The sequence below is a fragment of the Hemitrygon akajei genome, chromosome 17 (genome assembly GCF_048418815.1).
Source record: "Hemitrygon akajei chromosome 17, sHemAka1.3, whole genome shotgun sequence".
Taxonomy (NCBI): domain Eukaryota; kingdom Metazoa; phylum Chordata; class Chondrichthyes; order Myliobatiformes; family Dasyatidae; genus Hemitrygon; species Hemitrygon akajei.
The window spans coordinates 28923262-28948511 of NC_133140.1; the positions used below are offsets into that span (position 1 = coordinate 28923262).

At 44.5% G+C, this 25250-nt stretch overlaps 1 protein-coding gene across 2 annotated transcripts in view; it reads left to right on the forward strand.

Annotated features, from left to right (window-relative positions):
• The window catches only part of nlrc5 (NLR family, CARD domain containing 5), a 219569-nt gene that overhangs the window by 111225 nt on the left and 83094 nt on the right, over positions 1-25250 (forward strand). For both annotated transcript variants that reach the window (XM_073069838.1, XM_073069837.1), the window contains exons 21-29: positions 3641-3688; positions 7070-7153; positions 9782-9865; positions 16390-16473; positions 16994-17083; positions 18658-18702; positions 20918-20962; positions 21048-21131; positions 24607-24690. In XM_073069838.1, coding sequence (XP_072925939.1) covers positions 3641-3688; positions 7070-7153; positions 9782-9865; positions 16390-16473; positions 16994-17083; positions 18658-18702; positions 20918-20962; positions 21048-21131; positions 24607-24690 — 648 coding nt within the window. The remainder of the gene's footprint in view (positions 1-3640; positions 3689-7069; positions 7154-9781; positions 9866-16389; positions 16474-16993; positions 17084-18657; positions 18703-20917; positions 20963-21047; positions 21132-24606; positions 24691-25250) is intronic.

Here is a 25250-nt window from a genome sequence, read left to right on the forward strand (position 1 = left end):
ATAACAGTGACTGACACAATTGCTAACACAAGCTAAATTAAATTAAATGCTCCCATCTCTGTCAGTGATGGTTTTAATCCCCTGCGGTACCCAAGGGTCTCGGAACCCCTCCATGGTACCTGTGGACACTGCATGTTCCATCTCCATGGTTACCTGGGCTTGGACATACCCCCAGAACATCTCTAGGGAGTTCAGCCCTGTGGTACCTGTGGTGTCATGGTCAGTTGAGTGGGCTGCTTCATGCCTCTGGTCAGGGGGGCAGCACTGGAGTGTAAAGGTATTGCCTTTTTCAAGATTCAAGATTGTTTAATGTCCTTTCTTGTACATAATTGTAAGGAGAATTAAATAATTGTTACTCCAGATCTGATACAGCACAAAAAAACATACACAAAAGATAAAGAATACAAAAAGCCCAAGAGGTTCATTTTAAAACCCAAGAGTGCCAATCACAAACCAAACACAAGCAGCGTGTGAATTGTATTAAATTGACTTTATTTCTTACATCTGTTACATACATGAGGAGTAAAAATCTTTACGTTACATCTCTGTCTAAATGTGCAATGTGCAATCATGGTAATTTATAATAATTTATAATCAATAGAACAGTCAATGCAACATAGAAATACACTCAAGTCAGAATGAGTTCATCAGTCTGATGGCCTGGTGGAAGAAGCTGTCCCAGAGCCTGTTGATCCAGGCTTTTATGCTGCGATACCGTTTCCCGGATGGTAGCAGCTAGAATAGACCGTGGTTGTGGTGACTTGGGTCCCCAATGATCCTTTGGGCCCTTTTCACACACCTGTCTTTGTAAATGTACTGAATCATGGGAAGTTCACAACTACAGATGCACTGGGCTGTCCGCACCACTCTCTGCAGAGTCCTGCAATTGAGGGAAGTACAGTTCCCAAACCAGTCAGGATTCTCTCAGTTGTGCCCCTGTAGAAAGTTTTTAGGATTTAGGGGCCCATACCAAACTTCCTCAACTGTCTGAGGTGAAAGAGGTGCTGTTGTGCCCTTTTCACAGCACAGCCGTTGCTGTGTTGCTGTTTCCAATACTTTTTTTGTTTACTCTCAGTTTGTGAGCTACACTGGCAAAGGCAGCAGCTGTTTCCTGCCCTGTTTCCTCCTGAGGAGGGAGAGGTGAACTGCCTTGAACCCTTGGAGGCCAGGTTTTGGATTTGTATTTTAAAGAGGGTTCCTGCTCCTGGCCTGGCATGGCCTCACTTGCCTGAGTGCTGGCCCAACTCCACACCTGTGGCCTCACTTGCCTGAGTGCTGGCCCAACTCCACACCTGCGGCCTCACTTGCCTGAGTGCTGGCCCAACTCCACACCTGTGGCCTCACTTGCCTGAGTGCTGGCCCAACTCCACAACTGCGGCCTCACTTGCCTGAGTGCTGGCCCAACTCCACACCTGCAGCCTCACTTGCCTGAGTGCTGGCCCAACTCCACACCAGCGGACTCACTTGCCTGAGTGCTGGCCTAACTCCACACCTGTGGCCTCACTTGCCTGAGTGCTGGCCCAACTCCACACCTGCGGACTCACTTGCCTGAGTGCTGGCCCAACTCCACAACTGCGGCCTCACTTGCCTGAGTGCTGGCCCAACTCCACACCTGCGGCCTCACTTGCCTGAGTGCTGGCCCAACTCCACACCTGCGGCCTCACTTGCCTGAGTGCTGGCCCAACTCCACACCTGTGGCCTCACTTGCCTGAGTGCTGGCCCAACTCCACACCTGCGGCCTCACTTGCCTGAGTGCTGGCCCAACTCCACACCTGCGGCCTCACTTGCCTGAGTGCTGGCCCAACTCCACACCTGCGGCCTCACTTGCCTGAGTGCTGGCCCAACTCCACAACTGAGGACTCACTTGCCTGAGTGCTGGCCCAACTCCACACCTGTGGCCTCACTTGCCTGAGTGCTGGCCCAACTCCACACCTGTGGCCTCACTTGCCTGAGTGCTGGCCCAACTCCACACCTGTGGCCTCACTTGCCTGAGTGCTGGCCCAACTCCACACCTGCGGACTCACTTGCCTGAGTGCTGGCCCAACTCCACACCTGCGGACTCACTTGCCTGAGTGCTGGCCCAACTCCACACCTGTGGCCTCACTTGCCTGAGTGCTGGCCCAACTCCACACCTGCGGACTCACTTGCCTGAGTGCTGGCCCAACTCCACACCTGTGGCCTCACTTGCCTGAGTGCTGGCCCAACTCCACAGCTGCGGACTCACTTGCCTGAGTGCTGGCCCAACTCCACACCTGTGGCCTCACTTGCCTGAGTGCTGGCCCAACTCCACAACTGCGGCCTCACTTGCCTGAGTGCTGGCCCAACTCCACACCTGTGGCCTCACTTGCCTGAGTGCTGGCCCAACTCCACACCTGTGGCCTCACTTGCCTGAGTGCTGGCCCAACTCCACAGCTGCGGACTCACTTGCCTGAGTGCTGGCCCAACTCCACACCTGTGGCCTCACTTGCCTGAGTGCTGGCCCAACTCCACACCTGTGGCCTCACTTGCCTGAGTGCTGGCCCAACTCCACAGCTGCGGACTCACTTGCCTGAGTGCTGGCCCAACTCCACAACTGCGGACTCACTTGCCTGAGTGCTGGCCCAACTCCACAACTGCGGACTCACTTGCCTGAGTGCTGGCCCAACTCCACACCTGCGGCCTCACTTGCCTGAGTGCTGGCCCAACTCCACACCTGCGGACTCACTTGCCTGAGTGCTGGCCCAACTCCACACCTGTGGCCTCACTTGCCTGAGTGCTGGCCCAACTCCACACCTGCGGACTCACTTGCCTGAGTGCTGGCCCAACTCCACACCTGTGGCCTCACTTGCCTGAGTGCTGGCCCAACTCCACACCTGCAGCCTCACTTGCCTGAGTGCTGGCCCAACTCCACACCTGCGGCCTCACTTGCCTGAGTGCTGGCCCAACTCCACAGCTGCGGACTCACTTGCCTGAGTGCTGGCCCAACTCCACACCTGCGGCCTCACTTGCCTGAGTGCTGGCCCAACTCCACACCTGCGGACTCACTTGCCTGAGTGCTGGCCCAACTCCACAACTGCGGCCTCACTTGCCTGAGTGCTGGCCCAACTCCACACCTGCGGACTCACTTGCCTGAGTGCTGGCCCAACTCCACAACTGCGGACTCACTTGCCTGAGTGCTGGCCCAACTCCACAACTGCGGACTCACTTGCCTGAGTGCTGGCCCAACTCCACACCTGTGGCCTCACTTGCCTGAGTGCTGGCCCAACTCCACACCTGCGGACTCACTTGCCTGAGTGCTGGCCCAACTCCACTCCTGTGGCCTCACTTGCCTGAGTGCTGGCCCAACTCCACAACTGCGGACTCACTCCTGGGGAGTCTGCAGCTCACGTTCTCAGTATTACTTGCGACTTTTTGTATGATTTGTCTTTTGCACATTAGGTGTTAGTTTTTTTGATGTGTGACTTTCTCATGGATTCAATTGTAATCTTTTATTTTCCCGTGGGTGCCTGCAGGAAAATAAATCTCAAGGTTGTATATGGTATACATACAATGAAAATAGACGTACTTTGAACTTCTGAAATAGAAAAATGTGAAATTGCATGCTTTACAAGTTATCCTGATGTTCAATGAACTTCACCCCACACTTTCATTTCTATTTTAGTACGGGGAAGACTGGAAAAGCATTAATCGAGTTCCAAGGGGATCACAGGTAATCCTATTCTTAGAGTTATTGAGGATTTTAAAGAGATATTTATTTTGGGTCTTTTGCAATACGTACACTTTGCATTAGTAGCTTACTAAGTGCAGGAATCGTGAGCAAAGTGACTATAGCCATCTACTTTGCAAGTTCTGATGAAACCACTGTTTATAGAATGTGCTCCAATGGGTCGTAGATGTAGGAGCAGAACGAGGCCATTCACCCACTGAGTCTGATCCACCTATCGATAATTCTCCTGCCTTCTCTCCATTACCTTTGACAGCTTTAGTAATTAGATGCCTTACAAACATCTGCTTCATCTTGGGTTTAAATGCAAAGAAATCTTCTAACCAAAAGAGGAAGTGCATTCGAGAAATTGGTGTTATCAGTCTTCAAGATGCAATGTAATTTCTCGTACACAAGTCTAAAGGAGAACAAAATAATTGTTACTCTGGATCTGCAGCACAAAAAAAGCACCATAAGATATAGAAAACAAAAAAACACACAATAAAGATAAATATGGAAGAGAGCTTATCTGCACTGATTGATTGATATGTCCATAAAGTGACACGAGGCACTGACGAAGGGTCTCGGCCCAAAACATCGACAGTGCTTCTCCTTATAGATGCTGCCTGGCCTGCTGTGTTCCACCAGCATTTTGTGTGTGTTCTTGTTTGAATTTCCAACATCTGCAGATTTCCTCGTGTTTGAACATCCTGGTAAATCTCCTCTGTACCCTCTCCATAGCTTCCACATCCTTCCTATAATGAGGTGATCAGAATGGAACACACTACTCTTAAGTGCGGCCTCACCAGAGATTTGTAGAGTTGCAACATGACCTCTCTACTCTTGAACTCAATCCCTCTATTAATGAAGCCTCACGTCCCATAGGCCTTCTTAACTACCCTATCAACCTGCGCAGCGACTTTGAGGGATGTATGGATTTGAACCCCAAGGTCCCTCTGTTCATCCACACTCTTAAGTAACTGACCATTAATCATGTACTCAGTCTTCTGGTTTGTCCTTCCAAAATGCATCACCTCACATTTATCTGGATTGAACTCCATCTGCCATTTTTCTGCCCAACTCTGCAGCCTGTCTTTATCCTCTTGTAACCTTCGACAACCTACAGCTCCATCCACAACTCCTCCAATCTTCGTGTCATCCGCAAACTTACTCACCCATCCTTCCGCCTCTACATCTAGGTCAATTATAAAAATCACAAATAGCAGGGGTCCCAGGACAGATCCCTGCAGCACTCCACTAGTCACCGACCTCCAGGCAGAATACTTTCCTTCCACAACTACCCTCTGCTTTCTTCCTGTAAGCCAATTTTTTATCCAACATCCAAGGTTCCACTGATCCCATGCCCCATGACTTTCTGGATGAGTCTCTCATGGGGGACCTTGTCAAATGCCTTGCTAAAATCCATGTAGACCACATACATCTACCACCCTACCCTCATCAATTATTTTTGCTACCTCTTCAAAAAACTCAGTTAGGCTCGTGAGGCACAGCCTTCCCTTCACAAAGCCACGTTGACTATCCATGAGTAGACTGTACTTCTCCAAATGCTCGTAGATCCTATCCTTAAGAATCCTTTCCAATAGTTTGCAGACCACCGACGTAAGACTCACCGGTATAGTTCCCAGGATTCTCCCTATTACCTTTTTTAAACAAGGGAACTACATTTGCTATTCTCCAATCCTCCAGCACCTCCCCTGCAGCCAAAGAGGATTCAAAGATCATAGCTACTGCTCCAGCGATCTCTTCTCTCACTTCCCACAACAACTTGAGATATATCACATCCGGCCCTGGGGACTTATCAATATTGATGTTTTTAAGAAGATCCAACACTTCTTCCTTAATCTCCACATTGTCCAGCACACAGGCCTGTTCTATTTCGACCTCACCCTGATCAAGGTCCTTTTCACTTGTGAATACTGAAGGAAAGTATTCATTTAGGACCTGCCCAACCTCCTCCACCTCCAGGCAAATGTTGCCTTCTTTATCCTTTTGCGGCCCCACCTTCATTCTTGTCATCCTCCTATTCTTCACATACACATAGAATGCTTGGGGTTCTCCTTAATCCTACATGCCAAGGCCTTCTCATGCTCCCTTCGAGCTCTCCTAAGTCCTTTCTTAAACTCCTTCCTGGCTACCCTATATTTCCCTTTTCCTACCATTTTTTCCTTGTCTCAGTGGGACAAACCTATCCTGAACCCAGCACAAGTGGCCCCTTAACTTCCTCCACATTACTTCTGTGAACATATCCTTTGAACATCTGTTTCCAATTTACTCTCGCTAGTTTCTGCCTCATCCCTTCAAAGTTAGCCCTTCCCCAGTTAAGCACTTTCCCATTTTGTCTGGTTTTATCCTTTTCCATAGCTAAAGAAGTTGTGGTCACTCTCACCAAAATGCTCCCCCACCAAGAGGTCTGCCACCTGACCAGGTTCATTACCCAGAACTAGATCCAGTATAGCCTCTCCTCTCGTCGGCCGGTCCACATACTGTGTCAGGAATCCTTCTTAAACACACCTGACAAATTCAGCCCCATCTATCCCCCTTGCACTCAGGAGGTGCCAGTCAGTATGAGGGAAGTTGAAATCACCCATAACTACAACCCTGTATTTCCTGCACCATTCTAAAATCTGCCTGCCTATCTGCTCCTCGGTGTCCCGAGGGCTATTTGGAGGCCTGTAGACTACTCCCAGCACAGTGATTGATCCCTTCCTATTTCTGATTTCCACCCAGACCGACTCAGTGGACACTTTCTCTGCAGCATCCTCCCTTTCTATAGGCTGTTTCTTTGTTGTAAGTTGGTTTGCCCAGAAATTCATTCCTGGTCAGTGTCACTAAGTTCACTTTGTTGTAGCCTTCACTTTGTGTTCTCATTTCAATGCTTCCATCAGGGAGGAGGTACAGGAGCCTGAAGACGTACACTCAATGTTTTAAGAAAGCTTCTTCCCCTTCACCATCAGATTTTTGAACAGACAATGAACCCATGAACACTACCTCACTAGTTTTGCACTAATATAGGTATTTATTTAATTTATAGTATATTCAATATGCTGCTAACAAAAAATCTCTTGACATATATCAGTGATAATAAACTTGATTCTGATTCTGCCTCTGAAATCCAGTTCTTTCAAAAATAAGTCTTATTACATTTTTCTCACCCATAACCCAGGTATTACCCTTCATTCTTAATTAAATGTCTCAGTCCACAACATGGACAGTTCTTTTCCCTCCATAGGTGCTGCCTGACCTGCCGAGTTCCTCTGGCATTTTGTGTGTGTTGATCCAGATATGGTTATGTCTGGTTTTATTCCACTGTACACACACATGTAAATACACAGTTTGTTGTCAGCTGATTTCTTTTAACTACTCTAGGTTTCACAAGAAAAGAGAAACACAAGAAATCTTGTTCAAAGATATATATGGAAAACAATGTTTACATCTTCCAAAGAAAATAAGGTGAGAATTTATCACAGGATACTTTATAAGATATTTCAATAAACTGGAAATTATTGACTTAAGTAGAATATACAAGAAGTTATTTTTAGAGTCCAGATGATCCGACTAAGTACATAAGAAATAGAAACAGGACTAGGCTGTTCAGCGCTTGAGTCTATTTCAATAGTATTAAAGCTTATCTTTTGTTAAGTGCCACTTCCCTGCAGTAAGCCCACATTCCTCAAGTTTATCAGCTTGCAAAGCACTGTCAATCTTGGGTTGAATATACTTAGTATCTGAGTCTCCTCAGCTCTCTTGGATGGAGAATTCCAAAGATTCATCACACTATGGGTGAAAATATTTCATGTCTCTGTCATGAATGGCTAACACCTTATAGAACAGTATAACACAATACAGGCCCTTTGGTCCATGGTGATGTGTCGACCTTGCAACCCACTCTAAGATCAATCTAACCCTTCCTTCCCCAGAACCCTCCATTTTTCTTTCATCCATGCGACTAAGAGTCTTAATTGTCATTAATGTATCTGCCTCTATCACGCCCCCTCCAGCAGTGCATTTCAAGCTCACACACTTTCTGTGTAAAAAAAAACAAACAAAAAAAAACATTAGCTCTGACATAGCCCTATACCTCCAATCTCCTTAAAATTATGCCCCGTTTTAGCCACTTCTGGCCTGTGGAAGATCTTTGGCTGTCCACTCTATCCATGATTTTGAACACCTCTATTAAGTCACCTCTCATCCTCCTTTATTATAAAGAGAATAGCCCTAGCTTGCTCAGCCTGTCCTTGTAAGACATTCTCTGTAATCCATTTAACATCCTGGTAAATCTACTCCGCACCCGGTCTCGCTTCCATATTCTTCCTAACTGAAGACACCAATCCAAGTGTGATATAACCAGAGTTTTATAGAGCTGCAACATTACCTTATGGCTCTTGAACTCAATCCCCTATTAATGAAGGCCAACACACCATTTATCTTCTTAAGGGCAGCACGGTAGCGTAGTGGTTAGCACAACGCTTCACGCTACCAGCGACTGGGGTTCAATTCCCACTGCTGCCTGTAAGGAGTTTGTCCCTGTGACTGTGTGTGTTTCCTCTGGGTGCTCTGGTTTCCTCCCACAGTCCGAGGACATACCGATTAGTAGGTTGATTGGTCATTGTAAATTATCCTGTGACTGGGCTAGGATTGAATTGGTGGGTTGCTGGGCAGCATGGCTCGATGGGCTGGAAGGGCCTGTTCTGCTCTGTATCTGAATAAATAAATTAAGTAAATTAACCACCTTACCAAATTGTGCAGCAGCTTCGAAGGATCTATCGACATGGACTCCCAGGATCCCTTTGTTTCTCCAATTCGCTAAGAATCCTTGTGCACTGCCTTCAATTTCAACCTTGCACAGTGTAATGCCTCACGCTTTTCCAGACTGAACTCTGCTTCTCAGCCCAGCTCTCATCCTGTCAGTCCTGTTTGTAACCTATGACAAATTTCTACCTTATCCATAATACCACCAACCTCATCTACAAAATTAGTAGACCACTTTTTCATTTCATCATCCAAGTCATAAGTAAAAATCTCAAAGACAATGGTTCCCAAAACAGGTCACTGCAGAACACTGCTGGTCACAGACCTCCAGGCAAAATAAGCTCCATCTACTACAACCCTCTTTTGCTGTGGACAAGCCACTTCTGAATCCACTCAGCCAGGTTTCCCTGGATCCCATGTCTCCTGGCCTTTTGAAGGAGCCTCCAGTGAGAAATTTTTTCAAATGCCTTACTAAAATCCATGTACACCACATTCAAAGATCGACCTTCATCAATTTGTTTTGTCACTCCCTCAAAGAATTCAGTCAGGCTTGTGCGGCATGACCTGCCCCTCACAAAACTTTGCTGACTAACCCAAGTCAGACTATACTTTTCTAAATGCTTGTAAATTCTGTCTCTAAGGATCCTTTCCAATAGTTTTCCCACCAATGATGTAAGACTCACTGATCTATAATTCCCAGGATTATCCCTGTTACTTTTCTTGAACAAAGGAATAACACTTGCCGCCCTCCAGTCTTCTGAGACTACTCCTGTGGCCAATGAGGACACAAAGATCATCACGAAAGGTGCAGCAATCTTTTGCTTCATTTCTCATAGTAACGAGGTATGCCCTGACTGACCTATCCTAATGTACTTTGAAAGTGCTTTCATAACATCAACATGTTCCAGCATGTTAGCCTGTGCTACGCTGTCCTTATATTTGTTAAGATCCTTCTCAAAGTATTCATTGAGGGCCTCCTCTTCTCCTCAGGCTCCAGGCACATATTTCCTCTTTTATCCCTGTTTGGTCCTACCCACTGTCTAGTCACCCTCCTGATCTTCACATATGTGTAGAATGCCTTGGAGATTTCCTTAATCCTATTCTCCAAAGCCTTCTGATGTCGCCTTCTGGCTCTCCTGAGTCTATTATTAAGCTTCTTATCTTGAGATTTGACTCCTGCTCTTCGGCTTCTTACCAGGGGAATACCCATCTAGATCAGTAACAATTTTATTATTCTAGTGATCTCATCTCCCCATAAAGATAATAGGCATCTATGTAATTGGAGTCTTTTGTAGCTCTTCAGCATTCATCTTGTGCTTTGTGTTGTAGCCTGGAAGAATGTGAACTGGATGGTGAGGCCATGAGAAACCTCTGCTTGATCCTTAAAATGTGTCCTGCACTTACGGAACTTGAGTAAGTACTAGATGGTAATAGAAAATGGGCTATAGGGAGACCGTGGGTAAAGAAACCAAAGGTCAGGCTCAGTGGCTTTAATCAGCCTGGCACTAGTAGTTGGGAGGGGCCCCTGCTCATTGAATATTTTATTGAGGAAAAGCAGATGAGTAATCTGCGTTCAAGTAGAGTGCACTGACAAAGGCACATCAGAAGCTGAATTAAAATCCACATGCCAAAATGCGTGGAATTGGCGACGCTTGCTGGCATCAAGGGCTTCTGCACTGTCGGTAATGTTGATAACATTGTGCGCATGGGGCCACTCACTCCCCTGTTAAACAGCTTGTGCTACAATACTGAAGTTTCTATGACGTTTGGAAACTTTCCTTTAGAACATAAAATTGACAGGAGTAAAGTACATTTAGATGATGCACAAGAAGACTGCACTTCACCCTGGCAGGCTCCGTTACCAAACAAGCATGTGTGCGCTCACTCATAAACACGTACAAGTAAGCACACGAGGGCTTTGCTTTTTGGAGCAATGGAGGATGAGAGGTGACTTGGTAGAGGTGTACAAGCTGGTAGAGGCTTAGATCAAGTGGATAGCCAGAGACATTTTCCCTGGGTGGAAATGGCTAATTCAAAAGGGCATAATTTTGAGGTGTTGGGAGGAAAATATAGGGGGATGTCAGGGGTATAATTTTTACACAGAGTGCTGGGTGTATGGAATGCCCTGCCATTGGTGATGGTACATCAGATACATTAAGGACTCTTAGATAAGCACGTGGATGATAGAAAAATTGAGGGCTATGTGCGAGGGAAAGGTTAGATTGATTTTAGAGGTTGAAAGGTTGGTACAACATCATGGGCTGAAGGGCCTGTACTGTCTTGTAATGATCTATGTTCTGCATCTACTGTACACACACACACACACACACACACATACACACACGCACGCACGCACACACACACACACACACACACACACACACACACACACACACACACACACACACACACACATACACACACGCACGCACGCACACACACGCGCGCACACGCACGCACATGCACGCACACACACACACACACACCACACACACACACACACACACACACACACACACATACACACACGCACGCACACACCCACACACCACACATACACACACACACACACACACACACACACACACACACACACACACATACACATACACACACACACACACACACACACATACACATACACACACGCACGCACGCACACACACGCGCGCACACGCACGCACATGCATGCACGCACACACACACACACACACACACATACACATACACACACGCACGCACACACCCACACACCACACACATACACACACACACACACACACACACACACACACACACACACACACACACACACATACACATACACACACACACACACACACACACACACACACACACACACACACACTTCAAATGACACATTTGGAAAAACTCAGGAAAAAGAAGACAATTGAACAGGACCTATGTAGTCCCTTAGACTAGGATATTGTGTCTGGAATCAATTGATATACATGAAGTGAAATCTTCATTTGTACTAGGGCTGTGTATCCCATTTGTACTGGGTGAATGGAAACCAAGAGTTCTGGGACTTCATAAGGACAGTGGATAATCTTTTAAGTGCCCAGACTACATAGCCTGGATTTGTACCATCAAAATTTCAGAAAATACTGGCTTTGGTGAGAAGCTCTTTCCATGTATTGAATATCCAGGCAAAGGATCAAACACCACTTGCTGACAGCACACCTTCATGCTACTGAACGTCGACCGTACACTGCTCTTACTTGTGCAAGTTTATCAGCAGCTTAAGTAGCGATCCATGTGTGCCAGGAGTACAGTGAAACTCCAGTAACCTGTCACCTGATTGCTTGGGAATCCAGCTCATTCACCAGGGATCCTGAGTGAGCTGGAGCCAGGATCTGGACTATGAGCAGGGTGAGTGGCCAGAGCTAGGGTTGGGTCAGGAACACCAAAGGACAGGAACATTGCTATTGGTTTATTATTGTCGCATGTACCAAAACACAATGAGAAGGTTTTCTTGCACGCTCTTCATACAGATCAGGTCATTATACGGTGCATTGAGGTACAATAAGGTAAAACTATAACTGCAGAGTAAAGTGTAAGAGCTGTGAAGAAAATGCAGGGCAGATAAACAATTATGTGCAAGATCATAAGGTAGATTGCGAGGTCAAGAGTACGTTTTATCATGCAAGAGATCCATGTTATCTCTTTTTATCATGTTTTATCATGCAAGTCTCTAATACAGCTGGATAGAAGTTGTCCTTGAGTTTGGTTGTACACACTTTCAGTCTTTTGTTATCTTCTGCCCAATGTTGGAGATGGGTGGGGTCTTTGATTATGCTGGCTGATTTACTGAGGCTGTGAGAAGTCTATAGAGGAGGGGCTGGTTCCTGTGAAATGCTGAGCTGTGTCCACAACTGCATTTTCTTGCAGTGGCTACCAGGCGGGATGCTTTCTACCTTAAAAGTTGACAAGGACATGGCAAATTTCTTGTGCCTGCGGAGGAACTAGAGGCATTGGTGAGATTTCTTGGTTTTGACATCGATGTGATTAGATCAGGACGCGCTCTTGGTGATGTTCACACCAAAGAAGTTGAAGCTCTGAACTTCCACACCATTGATCTAGACAGGAGCATGTGCACTGCTCCCCTTTCTGGTCAGCTCCTTTGATTTCTGGACTTTGAGGGAGATGGTGTTGTCATGACACTATGTCATTAAGCTCCCTATCTCCTTCCTTTACTCTGACAATTATTGTTTGAGGTGCAGCCCACTTCAGTCTTGGCATCTGCAAACATGTAGATGGAGTTAGACCACCATCTGTCTCAGTCCTGAGAGTACAGGAGTAGAATAGGATGCTGAGGACACGGTCTTGTTGAGCACCAGTGTTTGGAATAACCGTGGTGCAGATGTTGCTGCCTATCCTTAATGATTGTGGCTTGTTAGGCAAGTGCATATTCACTGGAATATTCATTATGTAACTGCAGAACATGTAAAACTGTAAAGTGAAAGTGTGTTGGGGTAATAAAGGGAGTAGTATCCAATAGTCCAGAAAACCTTCTAGTCCAGCGCCATCAAAGTCCTGAAGATACCAGATTATCAGAGTTTACTATAACTGTGTTACATATGGAGGCACTTCTCATAACAGTTCTCCAGATTTAATAGATGAACTTTGTTACAAAATTGCCAAAACAATTGGATGCAAGGAAAATGGCCCCTGCTGCTAATTCTCAATGGTTTCCATAAGACCGTAAGACTCAGGAGGAGAACCAGGCCATTCAGCCCATCGAGTCTGTCATTCCATCTCGGCTGATAGATTATCCTAACAGCATTCTTCTGCCTTCTCCTTGTAACTATTGATGCTCTGGCTAATCAGGAACCGTTCAGCTTCTGCTTTAAATATTCTCAGGGACTTGGCCTCCACAGATGTCTGTGGCAACCTCATATGGACTCTTTCCAATATCAGCATATCTTTTCCTAAATGAGAGGCCTAAACTGCTCGCAATACTCCATGTAATCTGATCAATGTCTTATAAAGCCTCAGCATTACATCGTTGTTTTTATATTCCAGTCTTCTCAGAATGAATGCCTACATTAGATAGGCCTTCTTCAGACCTAACCTTCAGGTTAACCACTAGGGAGTCTTGCACAAAGACTCCCAGATCTCTTTGCATCTCTAATTGCTGTCCTTTCTCCCTACTTAAAAAATAGTCTATGTTTTAATTCCTTTTACTGAAATACATGACGGATTCTGTATTCCATCTGCCACTTCTTTGTCCATTCTCCTAATCTGTCTATATCCTTCCATAGCCTCAACACTACCTGCCCCTCCACTTACCTTCATACCATCCACAAACTTGGCCACAAAGGCATCAATTCTGTCATTCAAATCATTGACATATAATGGGAAAAGAAGTGATCCCAACACTGACCCCTGCGGAACAAGGCTAGTCACTGGCAACCGACCAGAAAAGGACCCCTTTAGTCCCACTCTTTGCCTCATGCCAGTCAGCCAATCCATGCTAGTATCTTGCTTGTAGTACCATGGACACTTAACTTGTTACACAATCTTACATACAGCACCTTGTCAAAGGCTTCTAAAAATCCAAATAAATAACATCCACTGACTCTCCATTGTCTGTCTTGCCTGTTGTTTCCTCAAAGAATTCCAATAGATTTCTCGGGCAAGATTTCCCCTTGAGGAAACCATGCTGACTTTGGCCTATTTTCTCAAGTGTCTCCAAATACCTGGAAAACTCGTTCTTAATACTGGACTCCAACATCTTCCCAACCACTGAGTCAGACAAACTGGCTTATAATTTCCTTTCTTCTGCCTGCCGTCCTTCTTAGAGTGTCCTCTGAAACCATTCTTGAATCTAATGGTTCTTGAAAGATCATCACAATCACTTCAACTAACTCCTTCAGAATCCTGGAGTGTAGTCCATCTGATCCAGGTGATTTATCTACCTTCAGAACTTTCATATTCCCAAGGAGCTTCTCTTTAATAATAGCAACTACACTCACTTCCATCCCTTGACACTCTCTAACTTCTGGCTCACTGTTACTGTCTTGCACAGTGAAGACTGATGCAAAATACTTACTAAGTTTGTCTACCATTTCCCTGTCCCTATTACTACCTCTCCAGCATCATTTTCCAGCGGTCTCACCTATGGAAACTCTATCCTATGCAGACTCTCATATCCAGTCTCACCTCTCTTTTATTCTTAATAAATCTGAAAAAAAGTTTTGGTATTCACTTTTATTTTAATGGCAAGCTTTCCTTCATATTTCATCTTTTCTTATGGCTTTTGTAGTTGCCTTCTGTTGTTTTTTAAAAGCTTCCCAATCCACTAAATTCCTACTAATTTTTGCTACATTATATGTCCTCTCTTTTGTTTTTATGTTGCCTTTGACTACCCTTGTCAGCCATGGTTTCCTCACCCACCTTTGGGATGTATCTCTCCTGTGCCTTTGGAATTGCTTGTGGAAACTCTAGCCATTGTTGTCCCCTTCCAATCAACTTTGGTCAGCTCCTTTCTCATACCTCTGTAATTCCCCTTACTCCAGTGCAACACTGATACATCTGACTTTATCTTCTCCCTCTCAAACTACAGGGTGAATTCTATCATATTTTGATCAATGACTCCACAGAGTTCCTTTACCTTAAGTTCCCTAATCAAATTCGATCATTACACAACACACATTCCAGGATTGCCTTTCCCCTAATGGGTTCAACCACAAGCTGCTTTAAAAAGTGACCTTGTAGGCATTCTACAATTTTTTTCTCTCAGGATCCAGCACCAACTTGATTTTCCCAGTCTACCTGCATATTGAAATCCCCCATAACTGTCGTAACATTGTCCTTTAGACAAGCCTTCTCTATCTCCCATTGTAATTTGTAGTCTATATACTGGCTGCTGTTTGGAGGCCTGAATATACCCCCCATCAGAGTCTTTTTACCCTTGGATTCCAGTGTAATCTGTCATTTTTGTGCATGTCATACCTTCCTCAGAAGAAATCCCAATGCTGCAGAAATCTGAAACCTGCCCCCTACACCAATTCCTCAGCCATACATTTATCTGCCAAATCTCCTTATTCTTATCCTGACTGGCACATGGCATAGGCAGCAATCTGGAGATTACTACCCTGGAGATCCTGTTTTTCAGGTTTCTACTTAACTATCAATATTCACTCCTCAGTCCCGCCTCCTTTTTCCTACCTATGTACCTTGGTACTGATATGTGCCACGACTTCTGGCTACTCACTTTCCTCTTTTAAATGCTCTGGACCTGATCCAAGACATCCCTGATCCTGACACCTGGGAGGCAAAATGCCATCTGTTGACTCTTACACAATGCACAGAGTCTGCTCCTCTGTTTGTAGGAGCCACGCATCTGATTTCTGTCTGCATTGTATTTGGTGCTGAGCATTTATTATGGTGTCTAATCACGTGGCTGGGGGCGGGGTAAAATAATTATGTACTTGTGCTTTACTCTCAGGAATTAGAGTTGGGCATCGTCGGGTATCATGTCTTTTGTTAAAAACTTATTTACTCTCGACTTCGATTAAGTCCACTTCAATCCACTTAATATCGCTAGTTTTAGCTTCTTAAGTTTCATCACTTCAGGATTGTTTGTTTTGCTAGTTGCTAATAAAAGATCAGATAGACTTCTTTGACTTTTTGGAACATTATTATTGGATTGATCAGAAGGCGTAACACACAAGGATAACAAACCGTGGGGGTCACCAGCAGTGGCACCGAATAGCTGCTACACTATGGAATCCCCTGTCACTAACGCAGTCCTCTTCTGCACACCTTCTCTTCTAACCGCTCAGTTAATTTCCACTGAAGTCAACTCCTCTGGTCATATTTCTATTCCTTGAGAAACAGAAACTTAAATTTATTAAGTGATGCGTTGAGATGCACTTTTCATAGCTTGCTGCGCGCGTTGTTTTTTGCAGAATATCCAATAATGCACTGAGTAACGAAGCTATTGGGGAGTTGCTGCATCACCTACCATATCTAGAGGACTTGGAGACGTTGAAGTAAGTCATCTGATGTGAATTATTGCCATTGTTGGGAGTAGATTGCTGAGATTAAAGAGTACTGTGCTCCTTACACTTTATATATTTCCTGACTCTAAGTTTGAGAAAGACTATTAAAAAACACTTTATTACAGGAGAATTCATTGGACAGTTATTTTGAGGGCCTCTGTGATAAACTGTGCTAGAGTTGTTCCACTTGTTGAGTTTAGGAGTTAGCCGAAGTTTAGATCTTAAAATGTGACAAAGGCTCCAGTTAAAGAATGCAGAACCGGCTCTGATATCAGATACAGGTCTGTGTAATTTGTCACAGGTGTTCTTCAGATAACTTTTTTTTAGTATGTTGGCAGAGTGAGATTTCAACTTATAAAGAGACTGCAATATTATCAGAAGGTAAAAGTTGGAGGTTATCTCTCAGTCAGATGAACACGGGTAGCTCGCCTCTTGTGAAACTACAGTCATATCAGAAATACTTGAACTTTGTTTTTGCTTTTTCTGTATTTTTGCCTCTTCTTCACCTCAGTATCAGCAATAAGAGCATCCCTTCAGACACCGTTCTTCTGCTGGCCAAGTCTCTGAACATTTGTGAAAATGCTCAGCAAGTTGAAGTGAGGTAAGTGTGGAAATTGTTAACTGTACCAAGATACAGTGAAAAGCATTTGCTTGCATGCCATCCAGAAGTAAGCACTTGATGTAGTACGTAAGGACAACAATGATAGAATGCAGAATATAGTGATGCAGTTACAGGGAGAACACAGTGCAGATGCAATGGTTATGTTGAGGTAGAGTGGGAGATGGAGTTCATTGTACGTTGTACATTGTGCCTGGTGCACCTATTTTTAAGTTTTATCTTTTCACTGATGGAGTGGGGTGGGGGTGGAGAAGACTGAATGACCGGGGGAGGAGTCTTTGACTATGTTGGCAGGAGGTGTAGACAGAGTCAATGGAAGGGCGGTTTGTTGTTACTGTAGGCTCTGCAATATCTTGTCTTGGCTAAAGCAGCTACCATACCAATCTGGAAAGGATGTGGTGCATCTATATAAGTTCTATGAAATACAATCTTTGGAAAGCAAAGAAATATGTTTTGTTGGGATGTGTCTGGGCAAAGCAGCGGCATCCATGGGCTAAGTCTGTTGGGAGGTAGTGCCACCATGGAAAGTGTCATCTCCTAGGGGATGCATTGGAAATGGAACGGTTTTACCATTGAATCGGCACCTTTATTAAATCATGCTGAGAGTGATCTGTATCTTAATCTCGGCCATTCAGTGTTAACACCCTCAACCATCTGAAATGCATTGCTCTCACTTCTGAAGGTTGCAGATGACATTGGCATGGCTAGAGCAGAAAGTTGCAAACATCCATTAAAGAGCTCACCTGATTTCTCTTCGGTAGCTACGGGAGAGCACAGGCAGAAAATCCTGGCAACTGACCATCTCCTGGTCCTCTCATCCACTGGACATTACCTTTAATCATACTTAAACCAGTTTTGTGGAGGTTCTGATCAATCATCTGATTTACAGGCCAATTCCACCAGCTCTCTCGTACCAACTCTCGCTCCTGGAACTTCTTATTGAAAGTAACAGTGGGCATAGTTGAAAGAATGAGCTGAAATTCCATCTTTGTTGGTGGAACTAGAATTGTTTTGTTCATATACGAATGTGAGAAGTAGGAGTTGGAGTTGGAGTAGGCCTCTGGCTTGTCAAGCCTACCCCGCCATTCAGAAAGATCATGGCTGATCTGGCTGTGGTGACAACTCGAACTACCTATCTTTTTTTCCATTGTACTTAAATCCTTTCCGAAGCAAAACTCTATCTAACTGTGTCTTAGGTATATTTAGCTTTTATCTATTTCCAATTTTAACTGGTATCAGGAATCTTGATTGTTGGCAATCATGATTGCACAGTGAAATGGTGATGGGGTCATGAACTTGACATCCACCATATTAGGAGCTGTTAGGGTAGATGTGCAGAGAAAAGCAGAAGGGATTATGCAGTGTCTTCAAAGAGGAGGGAGGTGAAGTGGTTAATTTAACTTAATTTATTTATCTGCTTTGGATGAAGTAGCTCTAAACTCCAAGGAAATGATGAATTTTCAGATATGACTGACTATGACACAGCACCTCTGTTCCATTGTTACAGAATTTTTTAAAAATTAGGTCCTAAAATATTGTTTTGGCTTCCGTTATAGAGCAAATGGGAGAGTCTCAATAAGCTTCATGAAGAAGGGCTGCAGGTAAAGATTTTACTATTTCTCTAAATTTTACTCTTGGTTTGTATGATGTCATGTTGCATCTTTAGATAGGCTGCAGTTCTGCTTCTGTGGGATTGAGCATTTCCAATATTTCATATTTTTTGTATTGTTATTCACCAATAATGATAGAAGTAGCATTTCTCATTCTTCACCGTCTGGAGATCTTTGTATGTGGTACCCGGTGTGAGGATATTTCTAATAGCGAGGAACAGAGGCTGCCGACTCAGAATAGAAGAAGATCCCTTTAGAGCAGAGATGAGGAATTTCTTTAGCCAGAGGGTAGTGAATCTGTGAAATTCATTGCCACATACAGCTGTCGAGGCCAAGTCAAGTACTTGGGTATACTTAAAACTGACGTTGATTAGTCTTTGATTTATCAAGGCATCAAAGGTTACAGGGAGAATGGGGTTAAGAGGGAAAATAAATCAGCCATGATTTAATGTCGGAGTAAAGCTGATGGACCAAATAGCCTAATTCTGCTCCTGTGTCTTATGGTGTTATGAACATAGAAAGGAGCCATTTAGCCTTTCAGGGGTAGGTTGGCTCACAGACCAAGCCCATTCCGTCACTAATTTTCCCCGGAAGGTATTCAGGCAATACTTACATCAATTCTGCCAGCCACTTGCACTAGGAGCAATTCACGGTGACCAGCTAACATATCAGCATGCTTTTGGGATATGGGAGGAAAGGGGTACTCATGGTATCCCACGCAGTTACAGGGAGAAAGAGCAGATTCCATAAGGAGGGAAGTGCAGGTCAGGCTTGAGTCCAGGTTGCTGGTGCTGTGAGGTGGAAGCTCAACCTGCTGAACCAGTGTGTCTCCCATTGCTTTCGGAATTGTGCGAGTAGAGGAGCCGGTGTCTGACATTCGACCCCTCGCGTCTGCTCACCCGTTCAGTATGATCATGCCTGATCATGTTACGTCAATATCATACGTTCACTCTGTCCCCATTCCCCTTGATTCCTTTAATGCCCGAACATTTATTGAACTCCCACTTAAAAACATCAAGGGCCGAGACCTTTGCTGCCATGTGACAGTGAATAGCACGGGCTCATTAACACTTGCTTATTTAGAGTTATAGCATGGTAACAAATACTTCCAGCCCAATGAGACCTCGCCACCCAACAACACCCATGTGACCAATGAACCCACTATCCCGTTAGTCTTTGGAACGTGAGGGGAAACAGGAGCAAGTCCACATGTTGATGGGGAGAACGTAGAACTTGGGTCTCTGGCATTGTTACACTAACTGCTGCACTACTTTGCCACGCACTGTGAGAAGAAATTTTTCTCTTCTTCCAAAATGTCTGGCTCTGTAATCTCCCATTCCAGACAGCCCAGTCAGGGAAGCATCCTCCCCAAATCCAATTCTCCTCAATCTGTTACAATTTACAGTTTCAATTAGATCCTCACTCATTCTTTTAAGATCCCACAATTACAAACCTGGTCAATTTAAGCACTCCTCATGCAACACTTCCACAGTTCCAGGAATCAAGCTGGTAACCATTTGCTGAACGCCCACCATGGCAAGGTGGTTTTTGTTTCTGGCTGAGGAAAATGGACTGGCACACACTAATCCATCTGTGGTCTTACGCTACATAACTGAAGCTCTTGTCTTCAGAACTTGCTGCAATGAAAGCTAACACGGCCTTTGTCCGCGGCCATGCCGTGTTTGCTCTCAGTGAACTTTGTACAAGGACACAAGTCATTTTGTGCATCAATACCTCCCAAAGTAATGCCATCCTATGCAATCTGCCTCTCTGTTTTCACAGCTGAAGTGGATAAATTCAAATTTTCTCCATGGTGCACTCTCTCATTTCAATTTTACCCCATTGCTGAGTCTGGCCAAATTGCTCCTCCTACCCCCCCCCCCCCCCCCCCCACAAGCCTATTTACAACTTTCTCACAATTCACAAGCTTATCCAGTTTATTGTTATCGACTAACTTTGCAATATTACATTTGGTTCCCTCATCTGAATCATTTTGGGCATATGATGTAGTGTGGACTAATCAGCGTGTAACTAACCTGCTGATTCTTTATTCACAGTAACAGTGGAATTAGTACCCTTTTTAACAACAATGCCCTCTCAATTCATTCTTTGTTAGTGTTTTATTGGGTGAACTCACACAATTTCAGTATCAGGATGTTTGTGTGAACTACTTAGCTCTTGTTTTAATGGTTTCTATTTCCCACAGACCGGAAGGAAATGGGAAGAAAGCAGAGCCCCCAAGGATTCTCAGGTACTGTAATCTTTAGCCAGATCCAGTGAAGCAGGCACTTGAGTCTTGTTCTTCTAAAGTTCACACCCTGTCCTCTTTTTCAAAGCTTGAGGGAGTGTAATCTGCACAAAAAGAGCGTGGAACAGCTTTTCAAGATTCTTATATCCTGCAAGAACCTGGCAGAAGTGGAGTAAGTACACCCTTGAGAACCGTGTGTGGGGAGTTTTGCACATTCATCTTCGTTTCCTCTGGCGCCTTTGGTTTCCTCGCACTTCCTGAAGATGTACAGATTGGTTGTCACTGCAGATTGCCCCAGTGGTGGAATCTGTGTTGTGAGAGAGGCCATGGGGAACGTTCAAAGTTCAAATATATTTATTATCAAAGGATGTAGATGTCACCACATGAAATCTTGAGATTCATTTTCTTGCAAGCACTCACAGAGGAACAAAGAAATATAATAAAATCAATGAAAAACCACACAAACAAAGACTGACAAGCAAGCAGTCTGCAGAACTGCAAATCTGAGGAGAATAAACTGTTCTGATAGTATTCCTGTAAAGATAGGCACCTGGTGGTTGCCAAAGGTATGCTGAGTTCAAAGGCCCATGTCCCCATTGTAATCACTGTCACTATCCTTTTCATCCAGTTGATTTACACGTAGGTGCACGCAAGATAAGGCACATCTATCAGATTCATTACAAGCAAAAAGTGTCTTCTAGGTCAGGAGTACAAAACACAGCAATGAGCATTCCTTGCAGTTTCTAAAGGTTGTGTGCTCAGTTTAATTTTCCAATAAACTATAAGTTTGGAATGCCTATATGCCAAGGCAAATTGCCTCTATTGGACGCAAAAGTACGATTTTAACTTTCCTCTTGAAGTTTAAAGATGAGGATCTTAAAGAGTTGTTTTATTTGTCACGTGTACATTGAAACATGCAGTGAGTTGTGTTGTTTGTGTCGAGGGTTTTCTGGGCAGTCCAGAAGAGCTGCCACGCTTCCTAGGCCAATGTAGCAAGCCCACGACATGCTAATCCTAAACTGTACGGCTTTGGAATATGGGAGGAAACCAGAGCACCAGAAGGAAACTCGTGTAGTCATGGGGAGAAGGTACAACCTCTTTACAGACTCCTCAGTGAGAACTGAAACCTGATCTTATGGATTGTGCTAACCGCTACAAGATCGTACAGTAAACTGCTGGGAAATGATACTGCAGAGGCTGTAATGGGGGTCAAAGAAACAGCGGGCAAACGTAATCAGCATTTTGAGTCAGTCTTCGCTATGGAAGACTCTAGCGGTGTTGCAGAAATTCAAGAGTGTCAGGGCAGAAGTAAGTGCTGTTACAGTCCCTAAGGAGAAGGTGCTTGGGAAGCTGAAAGGTCTGAAGGTGGTAAGTCACCTGGACTAGATGGACTATACCCCAGGGTTCTGAAAGAGGTAGCTGGGGGGATTGTAATGATCTTCCTAGGAGCACTAGATTTTGGAATGGTTCCAAGGATTGCAAAATCGCAAATGTCACTCCACTCTTTAAGAAGTCAGCGAAACAGGGAAAAGGCAGTTATAGGCCAGTTAGCCTGACTCAGTAGGTGGAAAATGTTGGCGTCTGTAAGTAAGGATGTGGTCTTGGGTTACTTGGAGGCACAAGATAAAATAGGTCAAAGTCAGCATGGTTTCCTTAAGGGGGAATCTTGCCCTGACTGATCTGTTACTTTGAGGAAGTAACAGGCAAGATAGACAAAGGAGAGTCAATGGACGTTATTTACTTGGATTTTCAGAAGGGCTTTGGCAAAGTGCTGTGATGAGGCTGCTTAACAAGATAAAAACCCATGGTATTACGGGACAGATACTAGCATGGATCTTTTCTGGTTTGCTGCCAGTGAATGTGGTGGTGTTCTGAAGGGGTTGGTGTTGGGACTGCTTCTTTTCACGTTATCGGTCATCGATATAGATGATGGAATTGAAGGCTTTATGCCAAGTTTGCAGATGATATAAGGTGGCAGATGGAATATGGTGCAGGGAAGTGTATGGTCATGCACTTCGGGACAAGGAATAAAGGGATAGAATATTTTCTAAATGGGGAAACTATCAAAAATCAGAGGTGCAGAGGGATCAGGGAGCTCTTGTGTAGGATTCCCTATTGGTTGACTTGCAGGTTGAGTCAGTGGAAGGCAAATGAAATGTTAGGATTCATTTCAAAAGGACGAGAATAAAAGAAGGAGGAGGATGATGTTGAGGTTTTATAAGGTATTGATGAGGCTGCACTTGGAGAATTTTGAGTAGTTCCTAGCCCCTTATCTAAGAAAATATGTGCTAGCATTGGAGAGGGTCCAGAGGAGGTTTGTGTGAATGATTCCAGGAATGAAAGGGTTAACCAATGAGGAGCACTTGATGACTTTGAAATTTTGCAGAGTGTGGCGGGATCTCATTAAAACCTATTGAATGTTGGAGGGTCTGGATAGAATGGATGTGGGAAGTATGTTTCTCATTGTAGTGAGTCTAGAACCAGAGGGCACAGCCTCAGAATAGAGGGCTGTCCATTCAGAGCAGAGATGAGGAGGTTTCAACAGGTACATTTAATGTCAGAGAACTGTATAGAATATACATCCTGAAATTATTTTTCTTCGCAAACATCCACCAAAGGATGAGTCCCAGTTAAACGTTAGAACCCCAGATCTCCTCCCCCCAGCTCCCCTTCCAACGCACAAGCAGCAGCAAGGCAACGACCCCCCCCCCCCAGCAAAAAGTGTCAGCACCCTCCACCGAGCACTGGAGTATGCAGCAAGCATCCATAAAGACACAGACTTGCAGTACCCCAAAGACTACTGGTTCACCCGGTAATTTGACATATCACAGGCTCTCTCTCTCTCCCTAATAAGGGAAAAAGAGGAGTCCCCGTTTCACAGCAAGAGGGGAGACATAACAAACAACTCACTGATTTATGATGTTAAAAGTCTCTGGCGTCGTTTTTTCCCGAGTCGGTACCAGAAAGGCACAGCTCTTCGGACACACAACCCCCGGAAGCTAACCCGCTGCTCGCGATGTTCCGTGTTCTCCCACGGCGCCTCAGTCAGGGGCACCGGCCTAGAATCAGCATGTCTCCAGAGCTACAAAAATACAACACCCTGAAGGTGCACTGGTCTTCCAGGCCTCGTCTCTGGGATATCAAAAAGCAGCCAGTTGAGAGGCCCTGAGAGCGGGTCCCACTCCCACAAAGAACCAAAGTAACTCCAGCTCAGAGTTTTCAAAAGAACCTTGAAAAGGAAAAAAGAGATATCAAAGATGGAAACAGAGCTGTTTCCGCAGCTGCAAACAAAGGAATTGCTATTCAGTGCCATCAGGACTCCATTCCGCTCTTCTTCACTAAATTTTCTTTAGCCAGAGGTAGTGAATCTGTGGAATTCTTTGCCACAGACAGCTGCAGAGGCCAAGCCATTGAGTACATTTAAAATGGAGGTTGATAGGTTTTTGATTATTCAGGGTGTCAGAGATTCCAGGGGGAAGGCAGGAGAATGGGGATAATATATCAGCTATGATGGAATGGCAGAGCTGACTCAGTGTACTGAATGGCCTAACTCTGCTTCTATGTCTTATGCTTATGGTTTTAATCACCATAGAGTAAAGTAACTAAATTCTGATATTAATTATTTAAGTTTAATAATCATTCTTTAGCTTGTCCTGCAACTTACTTGAAGATGAAGGAGTACAGAGTCTGCGAGACTTCTTACCAAAGCTGCAGTTTTTGAAACTATTAGAGTAAGTATCTTTTCCATTCTGATTAAAACTGAAACCCTCAAAACAAAAGAACGATTGCCCAAAAGCTTCTTACACCATTTTCATTTCTAAACTTAATTTTCAATTTTAATTTCAGTTGAAATGTTTTTTTTAAAATTAGTTTACAGAATTTAACTCAGACGTTCAAAATTATAAGTTTTGGGAGGTTTGACCAGCCTGGGACATGCACAATGAATGGCAGGGTGCTGGAGGAGTTTTTGAAAAGAGAAACTAGGGCTACAAGTATGTTGTTCCTGAAAGTGCCGACGCAAGCTCACAGGGTGATGAAGGAGGCATATGACAAGTTTGCCTCCATTGTCTTTGGAACTTAGTCCCAGAGCTGGGAAATCGTCATTAGGCTGCAGTTGGAGTATTGTGTGTAGTTGTAGTCACCATGCTATAGGAATGGTGTGGTTAAACGGGAGAGGATGCGAAAAAGGATTCACAAATGAGTTGCTTTGACTGGAAAGCATGAGTTATAAGGAAGGATTGGATAGGCTGGGCCTGATTTTCCTGGAGCAAAAGAGGATGAGGGTAACCTT